At 41.7% G+C, this 25623-nt stretch overlaps 1 protein-coding gene across 4 annotated transcripts; it reads right to left on the bottom strand.

Moving 5' to 3' along the window:
- Positions 1-1476: 1476 nt before the first annotated feature.
- On the bottom strand, positions 1477-25532 carry LOC138171432 (leucine-rich repeat-containing protein 14-like). Of its 4 annotated transcripts, XM_069100936.1 has the most exons (6): positions 25355-25530; positions 21789-21906; positions 13013-13067; positions 9973-10416; positions 7808-8431; positions 1477-7167 (listed from the first exon to the last, which is right to left on the bottom strand). In XM_069100936.1, exons 3-6 carry the CDS (start codon positions 13036-13038, stop codon positions 6600-6602), a joined length of 1662 nt encoding a protein of 553 aa, XP_068957037.1. In that variant the 5' UTR covers positions 13039-13067; positions 21789-21906; positions 25355-25530; the 3' UTR covers positions 1477-6599. The 4 variants fall into 4 exon arrangements, with proteins under 4 accessions (XP_068957037.1, XP_068957038.1, XP_068957039.1 ...); XM_069100937.1 differs by lacking the exon at positions 21789-21906 and having other exon boundaries at positions 25355-25532; XM_069100938.1 differs by lacking the exon at positions 13013-13067 and having other exon boundaries at positions 25355-25531.
- Positions 25533-25623: the final 91 nt, after the last annotated feature.

The raw sequence follows: 25623 nt of genomic DNA, 5'->3' as shown, positions 1-25623 counted from the left end.
GTACGTGTGTATATGTGTGCATATATGCATGTGTGTATGTATTGTGTATGTATATCCCACCCACCTCATTTCTGTGCAAGGGTTCTTAACCCTGGATCAAGGTCCACTTTTTGTTAGTCTGGTGAAACCTATGGACCTATTCCAACAATGTTTTTTTTTCTTTTTAAGAATAAAAACTAAGATTTATAAAGGAAAATAATTATATTGAAATGATTATAAAAAATTTAAGTAAGTTCATGGACCCATTTTAGAGGAGAAGCCTGGAGAGAAATAATTCACCCAACATCAAATAAAGGAAATAGTGTGAGAATTTCAACCAAGATCTTGTGATTCAGAATTCAGCCTATGACAAATCATAGACTGGCCCAAGGAGTCTCATTCCTGAGGGTATATCAGAGCTACTTAGACCTTTCTTGGTCCTACTTACACATGCTGGGGTCTGCTTCCTCTTTTGAAGTCTACCGGCAAGTTTCTTGTTCCAGAGAAAACATATTGGCTGCTGTCCCTGCCCTGCACTGCTGGGAGTGAGACATCTCTATAGGACTAATGAAGTAAGCCTGCTGGCAGGAGATGGGATTAGGAACTGTCCCAGAAATATTCAGCCTCTGCCCTTCTGTCCACCTTCATGTGACTAAAGGTTTGTGGGGGTATTAAGGGTAAATTAGATTCTTCAGATCAGAAATTCCCTTCCCTCTGGGGGCTCACAGACATGGCTCTTACCATAATAGGACCCCAAGAATATAGCCCAGGTTTCAGCAGAGGTGATTAACTCCATTCTTAGGAAATTTGTCTCTTTAACAATAAAAGCAGCCTTATCCGCCCCTACCCCCCTAACACACACCCAGACCTCTCCTGATAGGTATGATTGACACCAAAGGAATCCCCCATGAACCCTTCATTCCAGACCATTTAAGAGACAGTGTGGTACAATGAAAGGAGAGCTAGAAGTGTAGTCAGGGGACCTGAATTAAAATTCTAGTTGTCACTGTGTGACCTTAAGCAGGTCACCAGTTCTGGGCCACAATTTCCTTAACTAGAAAATGAAATTAGATTGGAGGCTTCCGATTTGTTCCGGCCCTAGATCTACATGCCTAAGGGCTGCTTGAGTGTACAGAGCTGCCAACCACACCCCAGAGCTAGAGGCCCAAGGAGTACCTGGGCTATGAGAAAAAAGAAAACTTTTCCCAACACCTACCCTGGTTGTTCAGTTCTCTCTGTCCTAGGCACTCTGTGGGACATCTCATCAATCAGAGAGGACATGTGAACTGGGACCACATAGACTATGGCTAGGTCAAACCCTCACTGGGAACTGAAGGAGGAAACCTGAGTACTGGAAAGGGGGAAGGGCTCTTTCAAGGTGTTAGTAAGAGATGAGATCAAATGCAGGTCATAGGACTCCAAATTCAGCTATTTTAAAAAATAATGGACCCAAGTCCGGCCTCCCTAGGGAGGTACCAGCATGACTCTTCAGGAAACTTCAGCTTTAACAAACATTTATTAAGCGCAGAGCACCAGGGTTCAGCGCTGAGGGAGATACATAGGTTGGACAAGAGACAGTTGCTGCTCTTCTGGAGGTCACACAATCTGGACAACACTACCCAAGCAGCCACGAGGAGACACGGGGACAGCACATACTCCTCCAGATCTAGGGCACCTCTCCCACTCACCAGGATCCTCCCAGTCACTGACAGCTATTCCCCCGTAACAAACCAAGTTCTTTCAAGTGTCTTGGCACATGATGAAACCGGCTCCCTGGTGAAAACTGGAGCCTTCCCAGTCCAGAGGCCCCAAAGCCAGGGGAAGCTCCTAAGCAGACAGGGGATGGGGGAGGGGAGACTCTTCCATTGAAGAAATTCAGTAACTGGGAATCCAGGCTGGGGAGCTGAAGGGAAGGCACAGCTGAAGAGGAAGCAGTATTGTTATACTACAGGCAGGGGGTGAGCAGAAGGTGAGGAGTTTGGTACAGAGATAAACAACAAGTTGTAGAGCTAAACAAATAGTTCTTGTCAAGTCCAGATGTTCTGCTGGCCTCGGTATTGTCTTATCTCGTTGTTTCTGGGCAGCCACCTTCTCCCAGTTCCTCGGTATTCTCTTCAGTTGGGCAGCACTAGTTGACTTTGCCGCCCTCAGTCTCTGCAGTTATAATTCCAGCACGCCCAAATGATCTGAACTCTTTTTAACATTAGGTGTTCCTCCACTACCTCCTCACTTAATAATAAACTTCTGACAGACATTTAACAAGGGCCCTCTATAAGCAGAACACTGTGCCTGGGTTGAGGGGAAACACAAAATATTAGGTAAGATATAATCTCTGCCCTCACAGAGCTTACAATCTAGCAAGGGAATGCATCACACACAAATAACCATAAGACTAAACATTCTGTGTTCATAAGTGCATGACAGGTGGTGCAAGCAATGGGCTTAGGGAGCAAGGGAGCAGAAGCTTTGTGGCCTGGGGAGGGGGAAGGGAGATAGCATTTGAGCTGGACCTTAAAGGACTACATAGGTTTTAAACAGAGATGATTGGGGGTTGGGACAGAGACAGGAAATGACATAATAAGCAAAATCACAGAAGCAAGACAAAGCTGGACATATATAGGTTAAGGGAAGAATGGCAAATAGTCCAGATTGTCTGAAGCACTGAGTGCACCATCTGTGGTCATCTAACAAGACTGCACAGTAAGTGTGAAAGCATGATAGCATAGAGTCTTGAATGCCAGGCTAAGAAGTTGAACAGCAGTGAGAAAGGCTGATAGAATCAGATTCCTAGGTCTCAATTCCCTCTGATCCAATCATGTTTTAACCTCCCTTACATGAAAAGCATTTTCATTCTTAGGAAAAACAATCAAAATTGGAATTAATGTGAACTGCTGAGAGGTGATGCTGAAGTTGACTTGTAATCCTAGGAGTGTCCCCCAAGGCAGTCTTTCCTTCTTTCTTGGGGGCCTATTACCCATCATCATCTGCTACTTGTGTTTCCCTAATTTCTACCTCTAGACCTGACCTACCTCCATGATTCCAGGTCTGTGTTCCCCATGAACACCTCAAACACAATTTATCTTCTATGTCTCCAATCTTGCCCCTCCCCAGCCATCCTTTGATTATATAGACCTTTTGTTTTAAAAATGACTTCAGCCAATTTCTGCTCTCCTACTTAATGAAGTATAAAACTGACCCTATCCTTAACACCCTTCACAAGCTGGTTTCTACCTACTTTCTTGGCCTTATCTCATACTACTCCCTTTTATATAGTCTACTTGTCCCCTAAGATGGACTATTCATTACCTGTTTTTATCTCATCTTTTCCCTTCTCTGTGCCTTTGCTCAAAGCATCCCTCATGCTTAAAACTCCCAGTTAAAATCTCTCAAAGATTCAACTAAGGTGCCATAAAAAAGCTTTTTATTTCTCCTAGCAGAAAGTGACCTCTCTCCTCCTTAAATCTCTCCTTATAGAATTGTGTCCATCTTCTTTCCTCTACTAAGTCATAACTTCTTGAGGGCAGGGCCTGTGTCTTTATTCTATTTTTTAATATCCCCGCCCCAAAAGAAACCATTGTGCCTTGATCCTGCCCTGAATTTAAGGTTTGTTAAAAGGAAGCTGAATAACAAAGCAGCAATGGACCACAGAGGTAAGATTCCTAAAGAACTCACAGGTTGGAATGATGGATCAAAAAATAAAATAAAATTTATCAAGGAAAAACGTGAAGGCCTTCATTTAGGCTGAAAGCAAATCAGTTTCCTAAATATTGGCTGGATAACACTGTAGCAGTTCACCTATGGACTACCTCAATTACCCTGACTTCACCCCCCCCTCAGGTCCAGGAGCCATAGCCATTTTGAACTGTTTGGGGAAGGTGGTGAAAGGGAGGCTGGGAATAGGGAAAACAAATGAAATGGCCCCTGAGAGGTCAGATTTGAACCAGAGAACATCCTGGGGTCAGAACCAGGTACACATATGTCCTAGTCTGGGAGGCTTGGATGCTCCCGGGGGTAGAATTCTGGGACACCACTAGTCTCTAAGAGAGACACCAAGGACCTATATTTCTCTGTCTGGCCCAGGAAAGGAGGAAACACTAAAGGAAAAGACTAGGTTTTGGCTCTCCTCTCACCCCTTGCAATAAAAGCAACTTTCTGAATCCTCCTCAGCACCCAAGAATTTGACATGCCTGAGTATGGATGTCACAGGCTTATATGCTGGTGTGCAAACCCCCCACCACACCCTGCCTTTGCAGGGCAATGTGGGTACTGAAGGGATGAAAACTCAAAGATAATAAATAGTTCCAATAGCCAGTCCACAGAGAACAACCTGAGGACTTGTCACTTGAACTTGTAAATTCTTGGTAGAAAACTGGGTAACACATAACTACCCATGAACAACAAAGCTGAGATTCACAAAGACTCCAACAAAGTGGACCAAGAAGCAAGGTTAAGTTTAACAGGAATGAATATCAAGTCCTTCATTTAGGAACAATTCCATCAGCACTGGCTGGGGAAGTCAGCGAACAGATCATGTGGAATAAAATACAGCTACCCTGTTCACAGCTTAAGATGTTCCTCCTGCTCCTTTACTTTCCCACCTTTAGTGAGATGGCCAAGCAAACAGGCGGCACTGAGTGAGAAACAGGGGGTCCTTTCGCCTTCCTTTTATCCTAGAATCCTGGTAAGTTCAGGTCAGCATTAGGGTTCCAGAGAAAGACAGAATGTTTCACTACCTGTGCTTGCCAGGTAGGTAATCATGAATCATCTGTGAAGCAATTCAGTTTATGATGTGTCAGCCTGGATAAACAAAATGGCAGCAGGTCCCTATACTATGTTAGCCATAGCCACTTCTCTCAGGAGTCAGGAAACAACAAAGTCTACACACAGACATAGACAGATTTTCCTGCTCCAATGTCTAAGAAAGTAGGGATAAGGAAGCAAGGGCTAAGGGAGGGAACAGGCACTAGCTCTGCCAGACAGCTTTTCCCTTTGGGGTCAGGGACTGGGGAGGAAATAACTGGCTATCACTATGCCTTCTCTCAGTAGGATAAGCACCAACCTCACTCGAGCACCATGTACTCTTGGGATCCCGGAAATGAAAGAGATTGTCTTTTGTGAAATTTGGCAGGGGCAAGAGGATATTAAAGAAATACTGAATTAGTCTTGTTTCTGAGTAATGGAAAAATGAAAAACACTTCAGTGATAGGTAGTTCTTTATCACCTCTTCTACTTTGGGCAGAAATAGGGGAGATATGTAGTAACCTGATTATATAATTACAACTGGGATCTGCTGTTGGAAGAAAATCCCAAATAGGCAGTGGGGTTCTGGACAAGTGTTGTCATCTTCTTTTCTAGGGCCCTAGAGGGTGTGCGGTACGTTTATAGATGAGAGAAGTACACAGGGGCCAAGTTAAGTCCAGAGAACATTACATAAAGTTAAATATAATCAAGTCTGTGCTGGAATTAATTTTTGTTATAACTGATTATAACTAATTTGTTATATTATTTCTGAATCAATACCCTTCTCCTTTAACTTGAGAATAAATCCTAGACAATATTTGTGTGGAGCATGGAAAAACAGGGTTAAAAAGGAAAAAAAAGGACCAGTGAAGCAAAACTAGGTACACCAAGATAAGTGCAGCAGCAAAAAAAGGAGGAAAGGTCAGTGGGTCTGAGGTCAGGAACAAGCAGGTTCAGGGACCAAGTGGGGCTTGGCATCTCAAGTCAAAGGGTTAAAAATCAGTGAGATTTAGAAAAGAAGTGAAAAATTAAAGCCCTGGGCTCAAGGATAAAAAGCATTCAGAATAAAGTTCAAAGAACTTGAGCCCTGGGGAAGCTGAAGAAAAACCAGGCCTAAGGTCCAGGGAAGGATCCCACGGGCTGTCCCTTTCTTCATGCCACTGAAGGATGAGACTAAGGAGCAGCTAAGGCTGATGTAGCTGAGGAGGGGCTAGCACCTGCCTAAGCTTAAACCCTTCCCAGGATGAGGTAGAAGTTTAAAAGAAAAAAAAGAAGTTGGAGGGAGACTCTTGGAGAAAAGAAGCCAGAAACCTAGGAAAACACATGAGAAACTAAGTGGGCATGCTTAGCCTGGCAGAAGAGAAGTTCACAGCAGTAGCTGTGCATTCCAAAGGGTGGGACAGAAAGGGAAAGGCTACAGCTTAATCTTGACCCAGAGAGCTTCTGAGATACCAGATCAGTGATCTACAACTCAGAAGCTCTGGGGTCTAAGCTTGGTATATGACCTTTCATTCCTCAGTGATGAATACCAACTCCTTTCACTCATTGGGGGATAGACAGAACTATGCCCTTCCCACAGAACAATTCATTGACTGAATGGGGTTCCAGAATACTGGGCCTACCCCACTGGGTGGGAGTTCCTCATTCACACTAGTTATTATCCTTATCAAGGACCCTTCAGGTGAGGCACAATTTGGAACTTCCCTGTTTGTTAGCCCCATTCCCCTGTCTGAAGATGGCAGGCAAGGAGAGCCAAGGTTTTGTGGCTCCCTACCTGTCCCCAAGACATGCAGCCCAGAAGGTGAGGAGGCTCTCCTGCCAGGCCCAGGGGGAATGGATGACTGCAGGGGCCTCCCTGTCCCTGGCAGGCATCCTTCCTGTCACAAGCTAAAGTAGTCAGGCATATTTGGGCCATAGACATCTGTGGTCCACAACACATCAGCCCTACCTGCTGCTATTAGCATCTGGTGCATCTCTCCCTGAACCTGAGCAAATTTCTCCTCATCAATATAGTCCTCTAAGAGGTTTGCAGAAAGGGGCACACCAGGCAGGTCCTTGTAGCAGTCCACAGGAAATGGGTACACTACCAGCTGGAGGTCAGGCATTACTTCAGAGCGTGACAGCAAGGCCTTTAGCCCAATGCTAGAAAGGGGATTGTCATAAAGACCAAGATATCGTAGGCGGGTACAGCGGGACAGAAGTGGCAGAGTACTAATAAGGTGAACATCCATGAGCTGGCACTCTGTCACCTTCAGACACAGCAAGGAGGCCGACGCCTCCCCCAAAAGAGCCTGGAAGGGGGGCAAGAGGTCACCTGACAGGTTGTTGCCACTGAGGTCTAGCTTCTTGAGGTGGGGAGCATGGGGGCTCTGGGACAAGTAGCTCAAGTCCACAGGGAGCAGGTAGCAGACAGGAAGTTCTAGGCTTTCCAAGGGACACTGTAGGCCACTGCAAAGAAAGACACAGAAATGCTATTACTTAGCAGGGAAAACCAACAAACATGAGGAAAGTGGGATGGTGTTAACTTCCTGGGGCTTGTTCCTAGGCACCAGAAGTCCAGGCAGTTTTTTTTCTCAAGGTGAAAGGGGCAAGTTTTGCCCAAGGTTATGGTGAGAAAAAGTACATAAGGGAAACTACAAAGCTTTAAGCCATAGAGCTCTCTGCATAATGACAATCAACAACTCCCATTCTCCCAGTCTTTTCACTGCTTACAAAGAGCGTTCCTCACAATGGCGCTCTGGCAAGGGAGCTAGAATAGCAAGGACTATGATTCTCTACTTTACCCAGGAAACTGGGACTCTAAGGTCACCAGTTGCCCAAAGCTGAACAGTTGGAAAGGATTTGAGAGCATGTTTCTAGCAGTCCTTTTACTCTAACATGTTTGTAAAAACAAACAAGGAATGTAGATCTAAGGAAAGAAAAGGAAGGGGGCCCTTAGACAAATATTTGAGAGTATATTTCCCTCAAACTGAACAGTTCCTACTAGGGAGCCTTGGAGATGCCTTTCATCAGAGACTCCTTTTGAGCTAGGAGGTCTTGACTAGTTACTGGAAGCAAGGGCAGGGACAAGGACATGAGGCACACTCACCTGAGCAGTTGCCGAAGCTGGCCCGAGAGCCAGGAGGTGCCCAAATTAAGCTCTTTGAGGCGTTTCAGTTTACTCATCTCTGAAGCCAAGAAGCTGAAGGTGCCTTCCAACATGGCCCAGAGTCGCCACACATCCATGTTGCTGTACTGAAGTTTCAAGCTCAGCAAATTAGTGAACTTCATGATGGAAGCTACAATCTCCCACACACCCCCGGCTTCTAGTGTAAAGAAGGACAGATCTAGCCGGCGTAAGCTTGAGTGGTCCAAGAGTCCCAGGAGATCCACAGTGATGTCTGGTGGGAGGTCTTCAGCTCGGAAATCCCGGCAACACAAGCGCAGAGGGCTAACAGCATTATTCTGCAGGGCCTGCTTCAGAAAGCCACTGGAGGAGGGGGTCACCCAGAGATCTACTCGCACCTCCACAGGGAGAAGTGTGCATGGCAGGTCCTCGACCTTCCTGCACTTGTTGGGGCTTTCATTTGGCTGCTCAACTTTGTCTAAGAGGTGGCAAATGCCAGCTTGGGCCATGTTCATGGTACGGGCCCACATTTTCATAGTTTTTAGGTCTTCCTCATACCCATAATCTAGGAGTCCAGTCATGTCTAATAGTTGCAGTGGATGCCTCCTAGGAAGACAGAGAAGGTGAGACGCTGGGCCAGAACGTATCCCATATCCTGCAAATCTCATCCCAATTTACCCAGCATACACCTGAAATAATTCAACATACTAAACGAGGCTAGGATAAAGTAGAGGAGAAAAAGGGAATGGAAAGCTTAAACTAGAATCACAGAATGCCACAATTCAAAGGGATCTCAGAAGTCTATAGATATAGTGTAATCTGTGCCTAAATCTCTACAACATATTCCAAAAGTGATTAATCCAGCCTTTGCTTAAAGACTATCAGTGGGGCCTAGAATGACCAGATCTTAAATTTATTTTTTATTTTTATTTTTTAAAGCAATTGGGGTTAAGTAACTTGCTCAAGGTTACATGGCCAGTTATTTTGTGTGGGTGGTAAGTATCTGAGGCCGGAACTGATCCCGGATCTCCCGACGCTGGGGCCAGCAGTCTTACTCGCTGCACCACCTGGCTGCCCCAACATCTTAAATTTATTAATAAAGAAGTAACCATCAAAATTTGGTTAAAAATAGAAACAGAACAGGTAATATAAGCCAAGACCAAAAGCAACTGAATTCATAATAGTGCCGGGTGATCACTGAAATCAAAGACACCCACTGCTGAGGTAAGGACAAACCCTCCAGGGAAGGGGCAGCCACTTGTCCAGTTCTGGGGAGCAAATCGTCAAGTAGCCCATCCATGAACCTGAAGTCTGCTCCTCTGCAACTAACATTCACTGCTCCTGGTTGAATCTAGAACAAGTGTCATCCCTCTTTTACCCAATAGCCCTTGAAATATTTGAAGATAATCATCATGTCTTCTCTGGTCTTCTCTTCAGGCTATACACATCTTGAGTACTCTCAGCAAATCTCATAAGGAATGGCATCCCACCCTCTCACACCATCCTGTATGTACTCTTCTCTGAGTAAGTTCCAGTTTGTCAATGTCCTTTGCTAGGACGTGAACATGATGGAATCTGACCAAAGTAGATGGCTCTGCCCATTAATGCTGCCCCTCTCATATCTCACAGGGAGTACAAGAAGATGTCAATAATTATAGGCCACAGTGCTTGGCTAGCACAGCACAAGTTATTGCCTAAGCTGGGTTTCTAGGTATTATTAGTCTGGTTCCAGGGTGTTTAACCTAAAAATAGATACAGGGGGCCTATTTTTCAATGATGATTCTTCTAGGAGGAACCTTCTAACAAATCCCAGGCAACTCTTAAAGGAACTTGTTCTCAAGCCCCTCACCCAAGGCCCATGGATCATAGCGGTCTAACAAAGATTCCATGTAACCTCTGTCTTTTTTTCTGGCTGTGAACATCTACTACTTTAGCAAATGTGTTTGGCTGTGTCCTTTAAGAAGGCCCTGGCCTCTGAAGAGCCAGTACTCAATAATAAATGGTAGTTGCTAGGATTCCTCCCTTTTGCTGCTGTTTTCAAGGTTACTATGGGTTCTAAAAAGATTCCCTCCCATAAGCTGAAGTCTAAGCTGCCTCCCTAGCCATATCTGCCCCCTACCTCAGGTGAGCAGCAGCTAAGCATTTACCTGTAGAGGGACTGCTGGGTTCCATTATCTGTTGCCTCTTCCAGTCGAGCCTTGACCCCCATGATCATTGCCTGTACCAGCTCCTCTGCAGGCCGGTCCTGCAGCAGGGCACGGGGGCAGTTTGGACACTCCTGAAGGAGGGCCCGGAGGCAGTGTGGCCAGTCCTGCCTCAGAGCCCTGCGGCAGTGTGGCCGATCCTGCAATAATTGCTTGAAACTGAGGATGGGGTAGGGCCAGGTATGCACCAAAGCCTGGAGCAAGAGCGTCTTCCCATGCATGAAGGCTGCCTTGAATAGGACTGGGTACAGGTCCCGTGGCAGAAGCTCCAAGGCTTGGCACGCAGATTCCTCATCCTTGATCACCTGCTGGGCACACAGGAACACCAGTGGACGCATGGCTGAATATGGTGGGCAACTGCCACCTATGACACAGGACAGGTAGTACCTGCCAGGAGGAAAAGTATTTAACACTGAGAATGGTTACTGAAGAATCAGACTGAAGAGCTAGGCCTGAGAGCTCCATACGCTCTTCCCCACCCAAATGCCATACACCTTGGGCTCCAAGTGACCATATCATTCAGCACCTAATTCCATCACAGACTTCTCTCTGCTTTCCTAGTAGTTCTCAAAATCCAAATCAAATATCTGAATGATTATTATATACTGGGCTATGACCTAGCTTCACCATTCCCACCCTACCAGATTCAGCAGCTGCTATATTTGAATTGCTACAACCTCCTGCCATTGAGGCTCATGCTTTCAGGTTCTTCCATTTACATGCCAGGGAATGACTAGACTGGTTGCTTTTTAGGGTCCTTTCCAACATTAAATTCTAGGCCACAAAAGCTATGTATGGTATGAAGGCCTTGGGGTCATGGCCAACACTGCTGCCCCCTGAAGCAAGGAGGAGAGCTTACCAGCTAGGCACCATGGGGAAACAATAGTAGTCAATGATAGGCAGTCAGGTACACAGTAGAATAGATTGGGTTCTGATCCCAGCTCCATCAATTACAAGTTATGTAATTGACCTCACTAGGTCTTGGCTTCCCTATTTTTAGTGTTCAGATTTGTACTTTGGGGAAATTGTTTTGACAGCTTTGTGAAGGAGAGTGAGAGGTTTAAAACATGAAGACCAGTTGGGAAGCTAGTAATAGTCTAAGAGAGAAATGATGGTTTGAAACAGTGATGAAGTGAGAGAGGAGAAGTAACATTAATCATTTATATTGGGGAATTAGAATTGCTAGAACCTGGAAATTGATTTGATATAGGAAACAAGATTATAATGATTATAATTCAAGCTTAGGTACGACCACTGAGTTTCAGGGGAAAGATGATCAATTTCATCCTGAACATGTCAAGCTTGACATGTTGGAGGGGGGGGCACCAAGAAGGCAGCTAGTAATGTGGGGTTGGAGAGATGGGATAGGTAAGAATCATCTGCATACATGTGATCTTTGTGCAAAAATCATCTCACTGGCAGGAAATGTTCAGTGAGTAAACACTGATCAGCACAGCTATCAATATCTACCTTATTTCCAAAGTAGTGACAGTACTATAACTCTGCCAGGTACTGCTGGTGAGCTTTTCACTTTCACTCCAGACCTGAGTTGGAAAGGCTGCCCCTGGAGCTCGAGTGGCTGCACCTCAGCATTGTGAAGGGAAAGCAACATCAGAAGACACCTCAGGAAGGCGAGGAAAGGAGAGAAAGAAAGGTAGCAAGAGTGGAAGGAAAGTGGGAACAGCAGAACAACGTATGGACGAGATAAGATTAGAGGAAAAAAATCTCTGACAGAAGGAACAAAAGTAGGGTGAGTAAAAAGAAGCTGCTGAAAGAGAGGAGATTATGGAGTGAAGGGAACTGAAGATGGAGGAAAAAGACAAGCTATGGGCTGGTGAGGGACAGGAAGACCTGGTTTAAATCACACTTCTCAGTCAGTCATGTGATCTTAGAACAAGTCCCTTCCCTTCTAGGATGTTCCATTTTTACATCTACAAAATAGAACTGAACAAGATGGAACTCCAGCATTCCTTCCAGATGACATTTTAGAACCACAACCAAACCAAAGAATAGTTAATGATTCAATGTCACCTTAAAAGAAAGTCTCAAATGGAGAAGACAATGGATATATCCTTGGCCCTGGGCTATGTAATATTTTTTACCAATGATGTAATGAGGCAACATGGCATGGTGGGCAGAGGGCTATCCTCGAACCTAGGTCTTCCTAAGTCCTACCTCAACACACTGGCGGTGTGACCTGAGGCAAGTAGTTAACTTCTCAGTAACCCAGGATATTTATTCTCTAAGACTATAAACTACAGATGAATTTGTCAGTCTGCATGGGTAGAAGGAGTTTCCATGCTGGGATTTCCCTTCACCCCCACTGATGAAATCATTCTCTCACACACAGAACCTTACACAATTATTTTAATAAAGGTATATCAGCATACTTATCAAATTTGTAAAACATAAAACAGATAGCTAACAACACATAATTACCGTGTTTCCCTGATAATAAGACACTGTCTTATTAAATTTTTTGGACAGAAAAATACCAGAGGGCTTATTTTCAGGGGAGGGCTTATTTTAATGAACATTGACAGCAATTTTAATAAACAGGTAAATGTGAACAAAAAAATGTACCTTTATTCAATAAGCAAATCACTGGGGAAGAACAGGATGACACGCTCACTGCTGCAGCTCTGATTGGATGCAGCTTGGGTGGGGGGGAATGGTGCATACAGAGGGTACCGTAATGTAGCGTGTAGCGCAGGGGATCACCTTCACTACAGCAGCAATCTCAATAGGGCTTATTTTCGGGGGAGGGCTTATTTTCGAGGAATCTTACACAGTAAGGGGAGGGCTTATTTTCGGGGAAACACGGTACTTAACACATAAGTCAGGACTGAAAAATGATCTCAATAAGTCAGAATACTGAGTCAAAATTAAATTGAAATTTTATGAGAATGAATTAGAGAAAGTAGCAGAGTACTAGAGCCTGACTCCAGAAAGACTGGGTTCAAATCCTTCCTCTGACACTTACCAGCTGTGTGACCATGGACAAGTCATTTAACCTCTCTGAGCCTCAGTTTCCTTGTCTGAAAAATAGAGATAATACCTGTAGTACCAACCTTATAGGGTTTGTGAGGCACAAATGATATAATCTATATAAAGTGACTTCAGACCTTAAAATACTATAAAAATGTCAGTCAAATGTAGGCTTATAATTAAATTTTTAAAAATTAACTTAAATAAAAGGTAGGCTGGACAGCAATTCATGTTAACAAGACCTGGGGTTTAAATGGATTATAATCTCAATTTTAAACCAACAGTGTAATTACAGTACAAAAGAAAATTAATGTAATCTCCCAATCAAATCAACAAGCATTTATTAAGGGCCTATTATGTGTAGGCACTGTGCTAAGGCTAATGCATTGAGACTGCAGAGGCAATAATACCACTCTACTCTACCTTGGTCAGAAATCTTACTAGTCTATGTTCAATTCTAGGAATTGCATTTTAGGAAGGATATTTATCAACTAGACTCAGTCTATAATTGTGACCAGGATAAAGAAGGACCTTGGGTCATACCCTCAGTCAGTTGAAAGAACTAGAGAAGGAAAGACATGGTTGGGACCTTTAAATCCATTAAGTGTGGATGGAAGAAGAATTAGGCTTGCCTTTAAAGGATAAAACCAAGAACAATGGATGTTATAGAGAGGTCTATTTTGGCTTGATATAAGAAAAAAAATTTCCTAAAAATTATTTTTAATTTTTATCCAGAAATGGAATGTGTTCCTTCAGGACACAATGTTCCTCCTTCTTTTGGTATAGTTGGACTAGATCACTTCTCTGAGATTATGTTAAATGGCTGAGATGACAGGATAAATCTGCCTTTTTTTTTTTTTTTTGGCTTTTTTGGAGGGCAATTGGGGTTAAGTAACTTGCCCAAGGTTACACGGCTGGTATTTTTTTGTGTGGGTGTTAAGTGTCTGAGGCTGGAACCGAACTTGGGTCCTCCTGATTTCAGGGCCAGCGCTTTACTCACTGTGCCACCTAGCCGCCCCTTAGTCTGATTCTTTTTAAAGAAATAATATACAATCTTTAAACTACAGACCAGTACTTTCGACTAATACTTAGCTAAATCCTCACATGTATTATTAAAGGCTCTGTTTATGGGCTTTCAGAAAAGTTATTCACTAAAAGCTAGAATGAGTTGTTTAAGCATATCTTGATGTCAGTAAGGTTATGTGATTTAAAAAAAAGCTCATGATGTCTTCATCAATAAATGGAGAAACATGGGCAAAACTGTCAACTTGGAGGAAAGCTCTAGTAGTTCACCACAGGGATCTGTCCTTGAACCTGTTCTATTCTATACTTTCTGAAAATGAAGGTGATAAGAGAAAGAATTACAGAGTCTGAACGCAGACTGAAACAAACTACGTGTTCTCTTTTTTCTTTTGTTTCTTCTTCTTAGTTATTCATTCCATTGGTTATAATTCTTCTTTACAACTTGACTACTGTTTAATGTGAAGGTATATGTAGAACCTATATTGGATTGCATGCCACCATGGGGGGAGGGGAGAAAGTTTGGAACTCAAAAACTTGTGGAACTGAATGTTGTAAACTAATAGTAAATTTAAAAAAAAATGAAGGTGATAGGCTTACTGTACTACTTCCCTAGCCAGACCACATCTGGATTACCATATTTAGTTCTAAACACATTTTAGAAAGCACACTGACAACCTGAATCATATCCAGACCACATCTGTTACCAGCGAGGGTGACAACAGCCAATACCATAATAGATAAGATGGGCAAAAGGAAATAAAAAGGGCAAAAATACTTAGCCTGGAAAAGAGAAGATACAATGAAATGGAAATGGTTAAACTAGAAGAGCTTTGGGGAAAAGGAGAGCAGCGCTACTTACTAGCTTTGTTTGTATCACAAAATCTCAGATAGAAATTCAGAAGTCATCTAGCCCAGCCTATACCTGAGAAGGAATCCTCATCAATGGTTCTTGATGCTACCACTTAAAAAGATTTTGAATGATGAGGATTCCATTCACCTACTGAGGTAGTTATTAACACTTTTGGACAGCTCAAATTGTACAGTTTTTCTTTAGAAGGCCAAACCTGCTTCTGAAACTTCCATCCATTGCTCCTAGTTCAGCTGAAATAAAGGGAGAATAAATTTAATCCTTCCTTCTACATGACAGCCCTTTTAACACTTGAAGACAGCTTCGTATCACCAGAAATCTTTCATCCTTTCTCCTAATCCTTCCTCTTATGGAAGATTTATGGGAAAAATGGAAAACAAGAAAGGTCTAGCTAGGTTGCATTCTGATAGATGGAATACAGCACAGCAATAAGTTCATACATCCAAAGACCACATCAGCACTTCTGTCATGCTGTGGACTCATATTGATTCTGAAGTCTACGTGGTCTATTTTCTAGTTATAAGTCCCCCCCCCCATTGTTAAGACAGATGATTTGTATGCTTTTCTGCAAGTAACTGAAAAAAAATGTTGAAGAGAACACACAAGGACATATCAGTGAGGCAAAACCACCAATGGAGAGTAAAATGGGAGGAGGAACCCCTTCTGATTAATACAATTTTTGCAAGGAAAGTGCTTTGTACCACATAATTATCATCACCTTCTTCAAATGTATGATTAGAATGCCCTAGTGGGCATATGTAGGAGGCTACATGTTGGAAAAGGCTAAGGAAAAAAAGCTTAAGAGCTCTCACTGGAGGTCTTTAAACAAAGCCAAAGAAAAGAATCATGACTGGTACAGGATCTGAGCTAGATGACAAATCAAGTCCTTTCTAATTCTATGAGGGTAATCCAACCTTCCAGATCATGAACAAATTTCCTTTTGCATCATCTCCAACAAGTGGTTCATTTGTTTTTAACAATTAAAAGAAATCAGGTAAATTAATTCCATAATAATTTTTTTTTGATAGGTTTAATTCCTAGGGTTTTTTTCCCCCTACCAAGCTAAAATCTGCATCTCTTAACTTCCAACATTGGTTTAAATCCTACACTTTAGGAACAAGCACAATAAGTCTAATCACTATTCTACATGACAACCAACTCTGCTAGCTACCTGAAGACCATCATAACCACCCATCTATCCCATCCTACCCCGCTCTTTTCTTCCCCATACTAAATATTCCCAGTTCCTAATGACATGTTTTAATTGCTTTTATGCCATGTTGGCTCATCTGGATATGCTTCAGCTCATCACAAGACATTATGTTAAATCACAATAAAAATCATAACTAATCACAATAATAACCAGTATAAAGCACAACAAAACTCTCTACCCTTACTCTGGACGCTGATCTTGTTGTCCACTTTATCATTATTTCCCAACCATCAACATGTACCCCATACTTCAAAGCCAAACTAGCTAGATTTCTTGCCTCTTTCTATCCTTACAAGATCCCACCTCCATTGATGCCCAGATTAGGCCAAAGAGTTAGGCATATTCTCATATATCATAGTAATTAAATATTGTATGATGGTCTGAAAACATAGCTCAAACCATAGGCATACCCATGAGTCAACAGAATTGATACATGCAGAGCCAAATAACATTAGCCTTGATGCTAAATTTCCATTTGCAATAGATAACACCCCAAGATTTTTATATACACAAATATTGGCCAATGAAAGTTATGCTCCAGTAAAAACTACACAAACTACCCCATGACAGTCACATAGTTTCACCAGACCACTTTAGAAATTCTAAGAAAAAAGGAGCTAGATCAGCAAGATTCACTCACTGTCCTGAGTCAGCTGTGTACCTCAAAACGTGAGACCCAGGACTGCTATGTAACTGATGCTGCTCAAAAACCCATGTAATTTCTTTTTGTGATTTCTAAATGATTCAACTCTTTTATTGTATGTGTCAAGTAGTTTTCCCCTAAACCCAGAAAGAAACCAGTCAACAGAGATGATATTTGATTTTTTTCCTGAATGGACTGCAGTATCTTTCTGAAAGCATTTATTAAATGTCTATTATATGCCAGCTACTGTGCTAAGCACAGCGGACAAAAACATGAAAAAAATCTTTGCCCTCAAAGAGCCTACATTCTATACAAGGAGGCAACGTGTACATATCAAAGCACATACAAAATAAAAGATGATTTGGGAAAGGGGAATTAGTGAAGGCTTCATGTATAACAGCATTTGAGTTGTTGCAAATTAGGAGCAGCTAGGTGGATAGAGCATTGGGCTCGTTATTAGGAAGACTCATCTTCGAATTCAAATCCAGCCTCGGACACTTACTGAGTGACCCTGGGCAAGTTATTTAACCCTGTCTGACTCAGTTCCTCATCTAATTATTTGGCTGGATCATCAAGTAAAGGAAAAGTGAAGGCCAGAATGTGGAAGGCTTTGAATATAACACAAATAAATTTGTATTCAATTCTAGAGGTAACAGACATCTCCTGGATTTGAGTAGAGTAGTACTTTAGGAGTATCACTTTGGCAACTGAATAGAAGATGAATTGGAAAGGGAAGAGATTTGAGACAGGGAAACCAATTTTAGAAGTGGCAGTAAAGGTCTTACCTAGTATGGTGGCCACATGAGTAGAGGAGACTGATTTAAGAGGCTGTGAAACAATATCAAGGTCTGACCAAAAGATGGGCTCAACCAGAGAGGATAGGAGACAATCGATCACATCTCATGCTCCCTGCCACAGCCAATCACATTTTATTTCCAATATAACCACAGCTGCTCTTATCTCCCAATACTCCTCAGCTTTGCCTCCTCCCTATGATGTGCAAACTCCCCAATTTCCCCTTTTCAAGGACTCTGTCAGTCCCTCAGGTCAGCTACAACCCAACACCCATATAACTGCAGCTGAGAAAACACAAACTACCACCCTACACACACCAGGTCATTTCATGGCTGTGACAAGTACCCTTCAGTTCTACACCCTAACAAACAGAATAAATCGTACCAGAAGAGGACTGGAAAGGTTGTGCTCTTCATCATATATCTCATTACATTACTTTCCCTCCAAACCTATCCCTCCTCCAGACTTTCTCTGTATTTCCAAGGATACCACATCCTTACAGTTACTCAGGGTTACAACTTCAGTGTCATTTTCGACTTTCCCATACCTACATTTACCCATCAACTGCCAAAATTTGTCATTATCTATCTCAACATCTCTCATATTTCTTTCTTTTTTCTCACTTGGTCAACATCCTACTTCATGCCTTTACTACCTTTTGTCTATAATATCGTAATAGCCCAATTGCTCTCTATCTCGTCTTTTTCCACTCAAATTCATGTTTCACAGTCGCCAAAGTGCCTTTTCCATGGCAAAGGTCTAACTGCAGTGGTGGGAAACCTGCAGCCGTGAGGTCACATGTGGTTCTCTAGGTCCTCAAATTCAGTCCCTTGACTGAATCCAAACTTCACTGAACAAATCCCCTAATAAAAGGATTTGTTCTGTAAAACTTGGGACTCGGGCAAAAGGTTGCACCCAAGGACCTAGAAGGTCACGTGTGGCCTTGGTTCCCCACCCGTGGTCTAACCATCACTCTGCTACTCAATAAACTTCACTGTCTCCTTATTGTCCATAGGATGAAATATTTCAGCTTAATTTCATCCTTTTTAATTTTTAAATGTCACAATATACACAATTATTAGGTATAGCAGTACATGTATGTAAATTTACACCTATCAGGGATATATGCTCAAAAACATTTTTATCATTAAGGGTATATGATCAAGTTCAGAGACCACTATGGTAAAAGTAGAAACAGTATCTGGCAAGTAATTGGCTACATGGGGTGAGACTGAGGAGTCACGTATGACCCTGAGGTTCATATTGATAGGGACCTCATTGAGGAAGCCCTGAAGATTCTTAGGGATCAATGCAATCAGAACAATTTAATCTACAAATAAAAGCATCTCAAATACTCCATTCACACAGGAGCTCTTTTCCACTTGGACTTTACAAAGACAATACACCGTGATAACAAACATCTTTGGTGAGTGTGCCTCCTTGGTTTTATGTTTTGCCTAAGATCAATGCTCAGGATCATTAAAGTTCTCCATAACTGTATCTATAAAGGAATGTTACATAATGTTAACATATGAATAGGAGGAAACCTTCCTGGAAGAAAATCTTATGTCCATATTTTGTTCTACCAAGCCAAATGCTTTTTAGTAATTTGCAACAACAGGAGCAACAGAATCTATATCTCAGCCAAATTTAAATGACAAGATGTGGTCAGCTATCTACAAAATCTTGCCCATATTTTTTTTAAATGTTTTCATCAGATACCCTCTAACTGTATAAATTTTTATAAGTTTTATAACTTGCATTAGTTTTATAAGTTTTATTTTTATAATTTTTATTTTTTGCTTTTTTTTTTTTGGAGGGGGGAGGGCAGGGCAATTGGGGTTAAGTGACTTTCCTAAAGTCACACAGCTAGTGTTAAGTGTCTGAGGCTGGATTTGAACTCAGGTCCTAACTCCAGGGCCAATACTCTGTTCACTGTGCCACCTAGCTGTCCCATATTTTTATACATTTAAAGAAATTTTTTTTTTTAATTCAAAGATTTTACCTAGAGGTAAGTAGAGACCTGAGTCCATAGCTGCTATCTTCCTGGACACCTTTTTAGGCACTAATTTTTTCTTTTGGACATTAGAACATGCTGAAAAATCAATCCTTATCCCCTCCTGAGGTAGTCACCTCCAGTACAGGTTTCATCTGTATACGTGTGGTCAAAGTTGTCTTTCTTCCTAAGCACTTCTACTTTATCTGCTGTCATCATTGGCGGGAACATACTGCTATATAAACACTGGCAAATCCTTTCCATTCCACATGTCATCTTTCTTCCAGTTTTATCTGTAGTTGCCCTCAGAATGATGTGGTTTAGTTAGGTTTCACTCCAAGTTTTCAGCAGACTTGTTTTCCCATCTACTACCTTTTCATTCTTTCAATTTTCTTTCCTCTTCTATGATGTTTTGTAAACAAGACTGGCCTCTGAACAGGTGTTACCCTTGGCTGTCATAGCTCCCAGTTCATTGAAACTAAACAGATACTTGCTGGGTGAAGTAGTTTGTGGACTCTTCTAGCTGCCTGGTTGTAGCAGATATTTTCTATTGGTTAAACTTCTCTAAGAAGTGGTGATACAAAGAATAAGCTTCTTTACTTTTATCCATTTCCCGTAGCAAATAGGTTGTTTAAAGAAATTAGGTTGGAGCTGCTATAACTTCATGTAGTCTTCTCTTCATTAGTTTTTCGTGTTGGTGCTTGTTGGCCTTTGCTATAAAGTGATGATCTAATCAAACAGATGGCCAAATTCCCAACCTTCAAGTACAACGTCACCCATTTCCCTTTTGTATGTCAAAAAATTTCACAGATATCCATATATTGTAGCTTAGTAGAAGTTTTGCTCTGGGTCTGGATCTGGGATTTCATTAATGTGGGGTACTGTTGTTTTTCAAACTCCTTTCACTCATGCAAACTGCTCATTTATTTCTAACTTATAGTCTTAGAGAATTACTTATGGCACTGAGAAGTTAAGTTATTTGCCCATGGTAACACAGAAAATCTGTGTCAGAGGCAGGATTGAACCCAGGGGTTCCTGACTCCAAGTCCCACTCTCCATTGATTATACCATGCCTCTTCAGAGAAAATGACAGAAATATAAATCCAGTTATATCTTAAAATGAATTTTATTAGTCAGAACAGCATATACATACATTTGAAAAATTATAGTACACATGTACTAGACATTTATTAAGCCTACAAGTCTATTTATTTAGTGGACTGAGTCATTCAATGAAACAAACTCCTCAAAATAATTCCAAAACCTCCATGGCCCTTGAGTAGGAGCCACAGGTACTAAATTAATTTTTTTTTGTAGTGGTATTAAGGGTTTACTACACCTAGAATCTTCTGACTTTTCTTGTGGAAAAAAAACCACCAAACCCATTCATGATACACAGTACTCAAAAGCCTCATGCCTTTGGTCTCTCATTTCTTAAGCCCAAACCAAAATTTCCAACTTTTCCCACTATTCCTCCCTGTGTCCACCTACATACTGAAGTTACCCTAAATATATGTTGGCTTGGTGTAGAAAATGTTGTCAAGTTTTTCATGTAAAAGATTTTGGTACATTAGCTGTAATTATCTTCATAATGCTCTGTTTATACTTACCATAAATAGTGATGGTGATCCATGACCAAGTGTCCCATAAAAAGTTTTTATTTTTGTTGCCTGAAGGCATAATTACCTTCAGCAAACATTTAAGTGTCTATAATGTATAAGAAATTAAGGATACAAAGACAAATTTCCTCACAGAGTTTATATCCCATTGAATAACACTAGCTTTTTTATCCTGGACAACTTTAAATTTACCACATTCTCTTTAGTTTCTGGTGTAGTTTAAAGCAAAAATGTCAATACCTGACACAGGTCAGTTCCTCTAGTCATAGGAGACAACCTCTTCATTGTTAAAAGGATAAAAAGTTCCAAATTTTAAGAGTGTCAGCAGCTAAATTTAAATTTGTATAACTTTTGTGTAAATTCCATTTTGTATCATGATTAGTTGTTTATATTTAATTCTCCTAGAGGACTACAGGAATCCTTCAAGCCTAGAACAATCCTCTACACATAGTAGGCATTCAACAAAATGTTTGTTAAATTAAATTAAACCAAAACCCCTACGTCTTTTTCACTTGAACGACTAGTGAGTGTTGGAAGTTTCATGGAGGAAGGACAGGACATGTGAAGCTTAGGGAACAGCATTAGCAAAGGCAATTAGGTAGAATGACACCTACTGTACTTCAGGAAGATGTGAAGAACCAGGTTGTCTTTTGATGAACTTAGGGGTAACAAGCGTAAAGTTAAATTCTGATCTTGCTGAGGTGATGGTGACATGCTCCCTGTTTATATTACCTTGGTTGGAGGGAAAAGCATTGAAAAATGTTAAGTAACAAAATATGCATAATAAAGCAAAAACGTTTTGTTACAAAGTCCCTGCCCCATCTCCCCCAGGGGGAGGTATGATAGAAAATAAATGTTTATTGATTGTGTATGTATATACATACATATATACGTATGTATGTATATACGTATATATACACACGTACACACATATACATATATGGAGAGAGAGAATACCAAGTGTAAGTCTGACATGTTATCAGGCTTTCCAATTGAATCTAGGATTGGGAGAATGAACTGAGGAGCTCCATTCTGCAAACAAGAGTGGGTGGAAATATTGGTTTGCATGTTTTTTGTAGAAAAACTTCAAGTTAACTGATTAGGGGGAATTAAAAAGTGAAAGGCAGAGCTAACACCTACTAGTACTTGGCATGTAGTAAGCTCATAACAGATAGGTATATATCTATGTTACAGTTGATAAGAACATTGGATTTGAGAGTAAGAAAGACCTAGGTTTTAAACTGCATCTCAGATATTATATCACACTGTTTACCTACTATGTTGCAAACTCTAGAATGAATTATTAAAAGGGTTTGCAAATACTAAGAAAAGTGGTCACCAAGACTAATGATAGGTTTGTCCAGAATAGGTCATGCCAAATAAACCTTATATCCTTTTTTTTTAGTGACTTAATAGATTATATATTGTAGCACAATATATGCTGATTTCAGCAAAGCTCCTCAAGATGACCTGGTGGTCAAGATGAGTGTTAGTGAATTAAGAACTGGTACACAGTCCCAAAAAGTAATGGTAATTAGTGGAATGGGATATAGCAATATGAAGATGGTGTCATGGAGTGTCTACATGATCTGATTTTACCTCTGGGTAATTCAACACCTTTTCAAATGACAGTGCCTAGAAAACAGTAAGAGTTACATAAATGTTGGAATTGAAAATTACTTGAATGACAGCATCATTAGCATACTTTTCTAATTTGCATTGGGTGTCAGGAAGCTTAGATGAATAGGTACCATTCAAGATAATAGTACAAAGATCCAAGAAGAGACTAGAACAATGAATAGAATTAAAAAAGATGAAAGGTAATCAGGATGAATACCAAGTAACTTTCATTTGAGTTAAAAAATACTTAACTAAGGTCTGAGAGACACATGGCTAGATAATACTTACTATATGAAAAAGACCTGAGAATGTCAATGGACTGAAAATTCAGTGAGTCAAAACATGATGATGGCCAAAAGAGCAACTGCAATCTTAGATTGCAATAACAGAAGTACAAGCATGGTGTAGAAATCCAGGGACTTTTAACAGTCTCACTGTGATATGCACTGGCCAAACTACATCTGAAAGATCTTCTTCAGTTCAGCTACAGTTAAGGAGGACATTGAGAGTCCAGAAGTCAGACTTACATAAAGAATGGGTGAAATAACAGAGGCACTTCAATAGAATACCTTGGGAATGGGGGGGAGGGAGAAAAGAGGAATATATAACAGTTTTCACTTATTTAAAAGCCTATGATGTGAAAGAAGCATTAAATTTATTTCACCCCAGGTACAAAATTAGGAAAAACAGCCAGAAGTTGCAGGGGTAGATTTCGCAAAACTTACATAATCAGAGCTATCTAACTACAGAATGGGCAACTTCAGAAGATATCTCAAGAAAAGGTTTTCAAGTGGCTACTTTATTAGTGAATATAGAAAAGTTCAAACACCTGTTGGACTATATATCCTGAGTTCCCTTCCAATGCCAAGTTTCTATAAGTATTACAGAACAAAGACATAAATGCTAAAGAGTCTATTTGAATAGTACAATATCAATAATCTTTTTCTGCCTTCTCATCTTCTTGAAACACCTTAGGATGGTTATTTCTCAAGGTCCAATTCTGACCCCACTGTATCTTCTCTTCCTCAACAATCCCATTCTCTCCTTTCCTTCAACTGTCATCTTTATACCAATGGCTCTGAAATCTATCTCCAGTTCTGATCTCTTTTCCAACCTCTACCTTTATATCTGCAACCACTTCTAATGAGAGCTTACTACTAAAGAGCACTGTGCCCTATAGGCATTGGAGGAGATGAAAAGGACAAATAAGACATCTAATCAGCAACCTCAAGTAATTTTAATGTATCCTTCAAACTGCTACCATGCTAATCTTTAGGGAGATGACTAGATGTCCATGTCAACCCTGCAATAAAAACCTACCAAGAAGAAAACTTCAAACTCAAACTCACACTCTACAACAATACCACCTTACCTTATGAGTCTTTTCTCATTTTACTCCCCTCACAAGTGTATCTATTAGTAACTTGTTTGATGTTACATTAATTCCCAGAATGCCAAAGTCGCCCAAATGCCAAGCAAGAGAAATAGAAAGTTTGGCCTCTGGGCATGAGTGAAAGCTCTTTGGCCTCAGTGGCAACTGAACAATAAATAGGCTATAAGAAAAAAAATTACTCTGAAACCTCCAGCTATTCTCACTTGACCACAGGCAGCCAACTACCTGAGCTGTCCCTAGGTCAGAGGATATATTGGCAATATGATGTAGAAAAATATATGGAATCAGGAGACACCTGTTTTCAAAACAATATTTTACTAGTTCTGTAACCTGTACAAGTCACTTCATTTCTGAGTCTGAGTTTTCTCACCTATAAAATGAGGATATTTGTGGCACCTCTCTTAGGGGGATGGGGTTGTAAAACTAAAAGCACTATAGGAATACAATATGCTCGGGAACAGTTCTTAACATTACTTCTACTTCATGCAGTTGTGAGGAAATTGCTTAAAAAACATTAAAACATATAAATCCAAGTATTAGTGATCTCTTACACTACCTCATGGGGATATGTTAAGGAAAGTACAGTAAGTCTTAAAATATTATATAAATGTCATCGATTTTTAATCATCATTGTTAACATCTTTTTGTTAAGGACTACTTTTAGGGGCAAAATATAAAGTATCATGAGCCTTATGACTCTTCCTGGTCAAGAGCTGCTTTTCTGAAGCTCCCTCTTCTCCCATCACATCTCCTACTAGAGGTCACTCTTACTCTTAGATAGGACCTTCAGCTTCAGTCTCCTCCCCTGATATCCCCCTCCCACCAGAACCTCTGTGTCCCTCCTCCTCACTGCCCCCCTCCCTCCCTCCCTCCTCCTCAAGCCCCCTCCCATAGCACTTTCCCATCCGACCCTTTCTGCCCCTCCTTCATACCCCCCCTCCCCCCCAGAGGCCTTCCTGCCCCTCCCCCCGGAATCTCCCCCGCTGAGGGCTCCAACTAGGCCTCTCCTCCTCCCCCAGGTTGGTGCCTCCTCAGGTTCCTCCCCCAAGCAGGCCTCAGTGCCCCGCTTCCCCCGCCTTTCCCACTCCGGGGCAGGCGCAGCTCAGGAAGCGCTAGGCCTCAGGCCTTGCAGACCCCCGCCCCTGCCCTTGGCCCAGCATCCCTCACCTAGCCCTCGGCCTGATCTTCGCTCTTCTCCCGGTCGACGCCGTCTTGGCCGCCGTGGTAGTAGCCGCCAACGCAGCCCTCACCCCTCACCACCTTGGCCGCCGCCGCTGCGCAGCGAGCGAGAGAACGCCCGCCCCCAGTTCTCCGCTGCACCGCCGGTGAGCGAGGGACCGCCCGCCCCGAGCTCCCGCCGCAGGCTGGCGAACAAGCGCCCGCCCTGAGCTCTCCGCCGCAGACCAGCGAACAAGCACCGGCCCCGAGCTCTCTAC

Source organism: Petaurus breviceps, unplaced genomic scaffold (genome assembly GCF_028583685.1).
Source record: "Petaurus breviceps papuanus isolate PSGF00001 unplaced genomic scaffold, PetGlider_PUasm1.0 441, whole genome shotgun sequence".
NCBI classification, from domain to species: Eukaryota; Metazoa; Chordata; class Mammalia; order Diprotodontia; family Petauridae; genus Petaurus; species Petaurus breviceps.
This window is presented reverse-complemented; position numbering and strand designations above follow the sequence as displayed.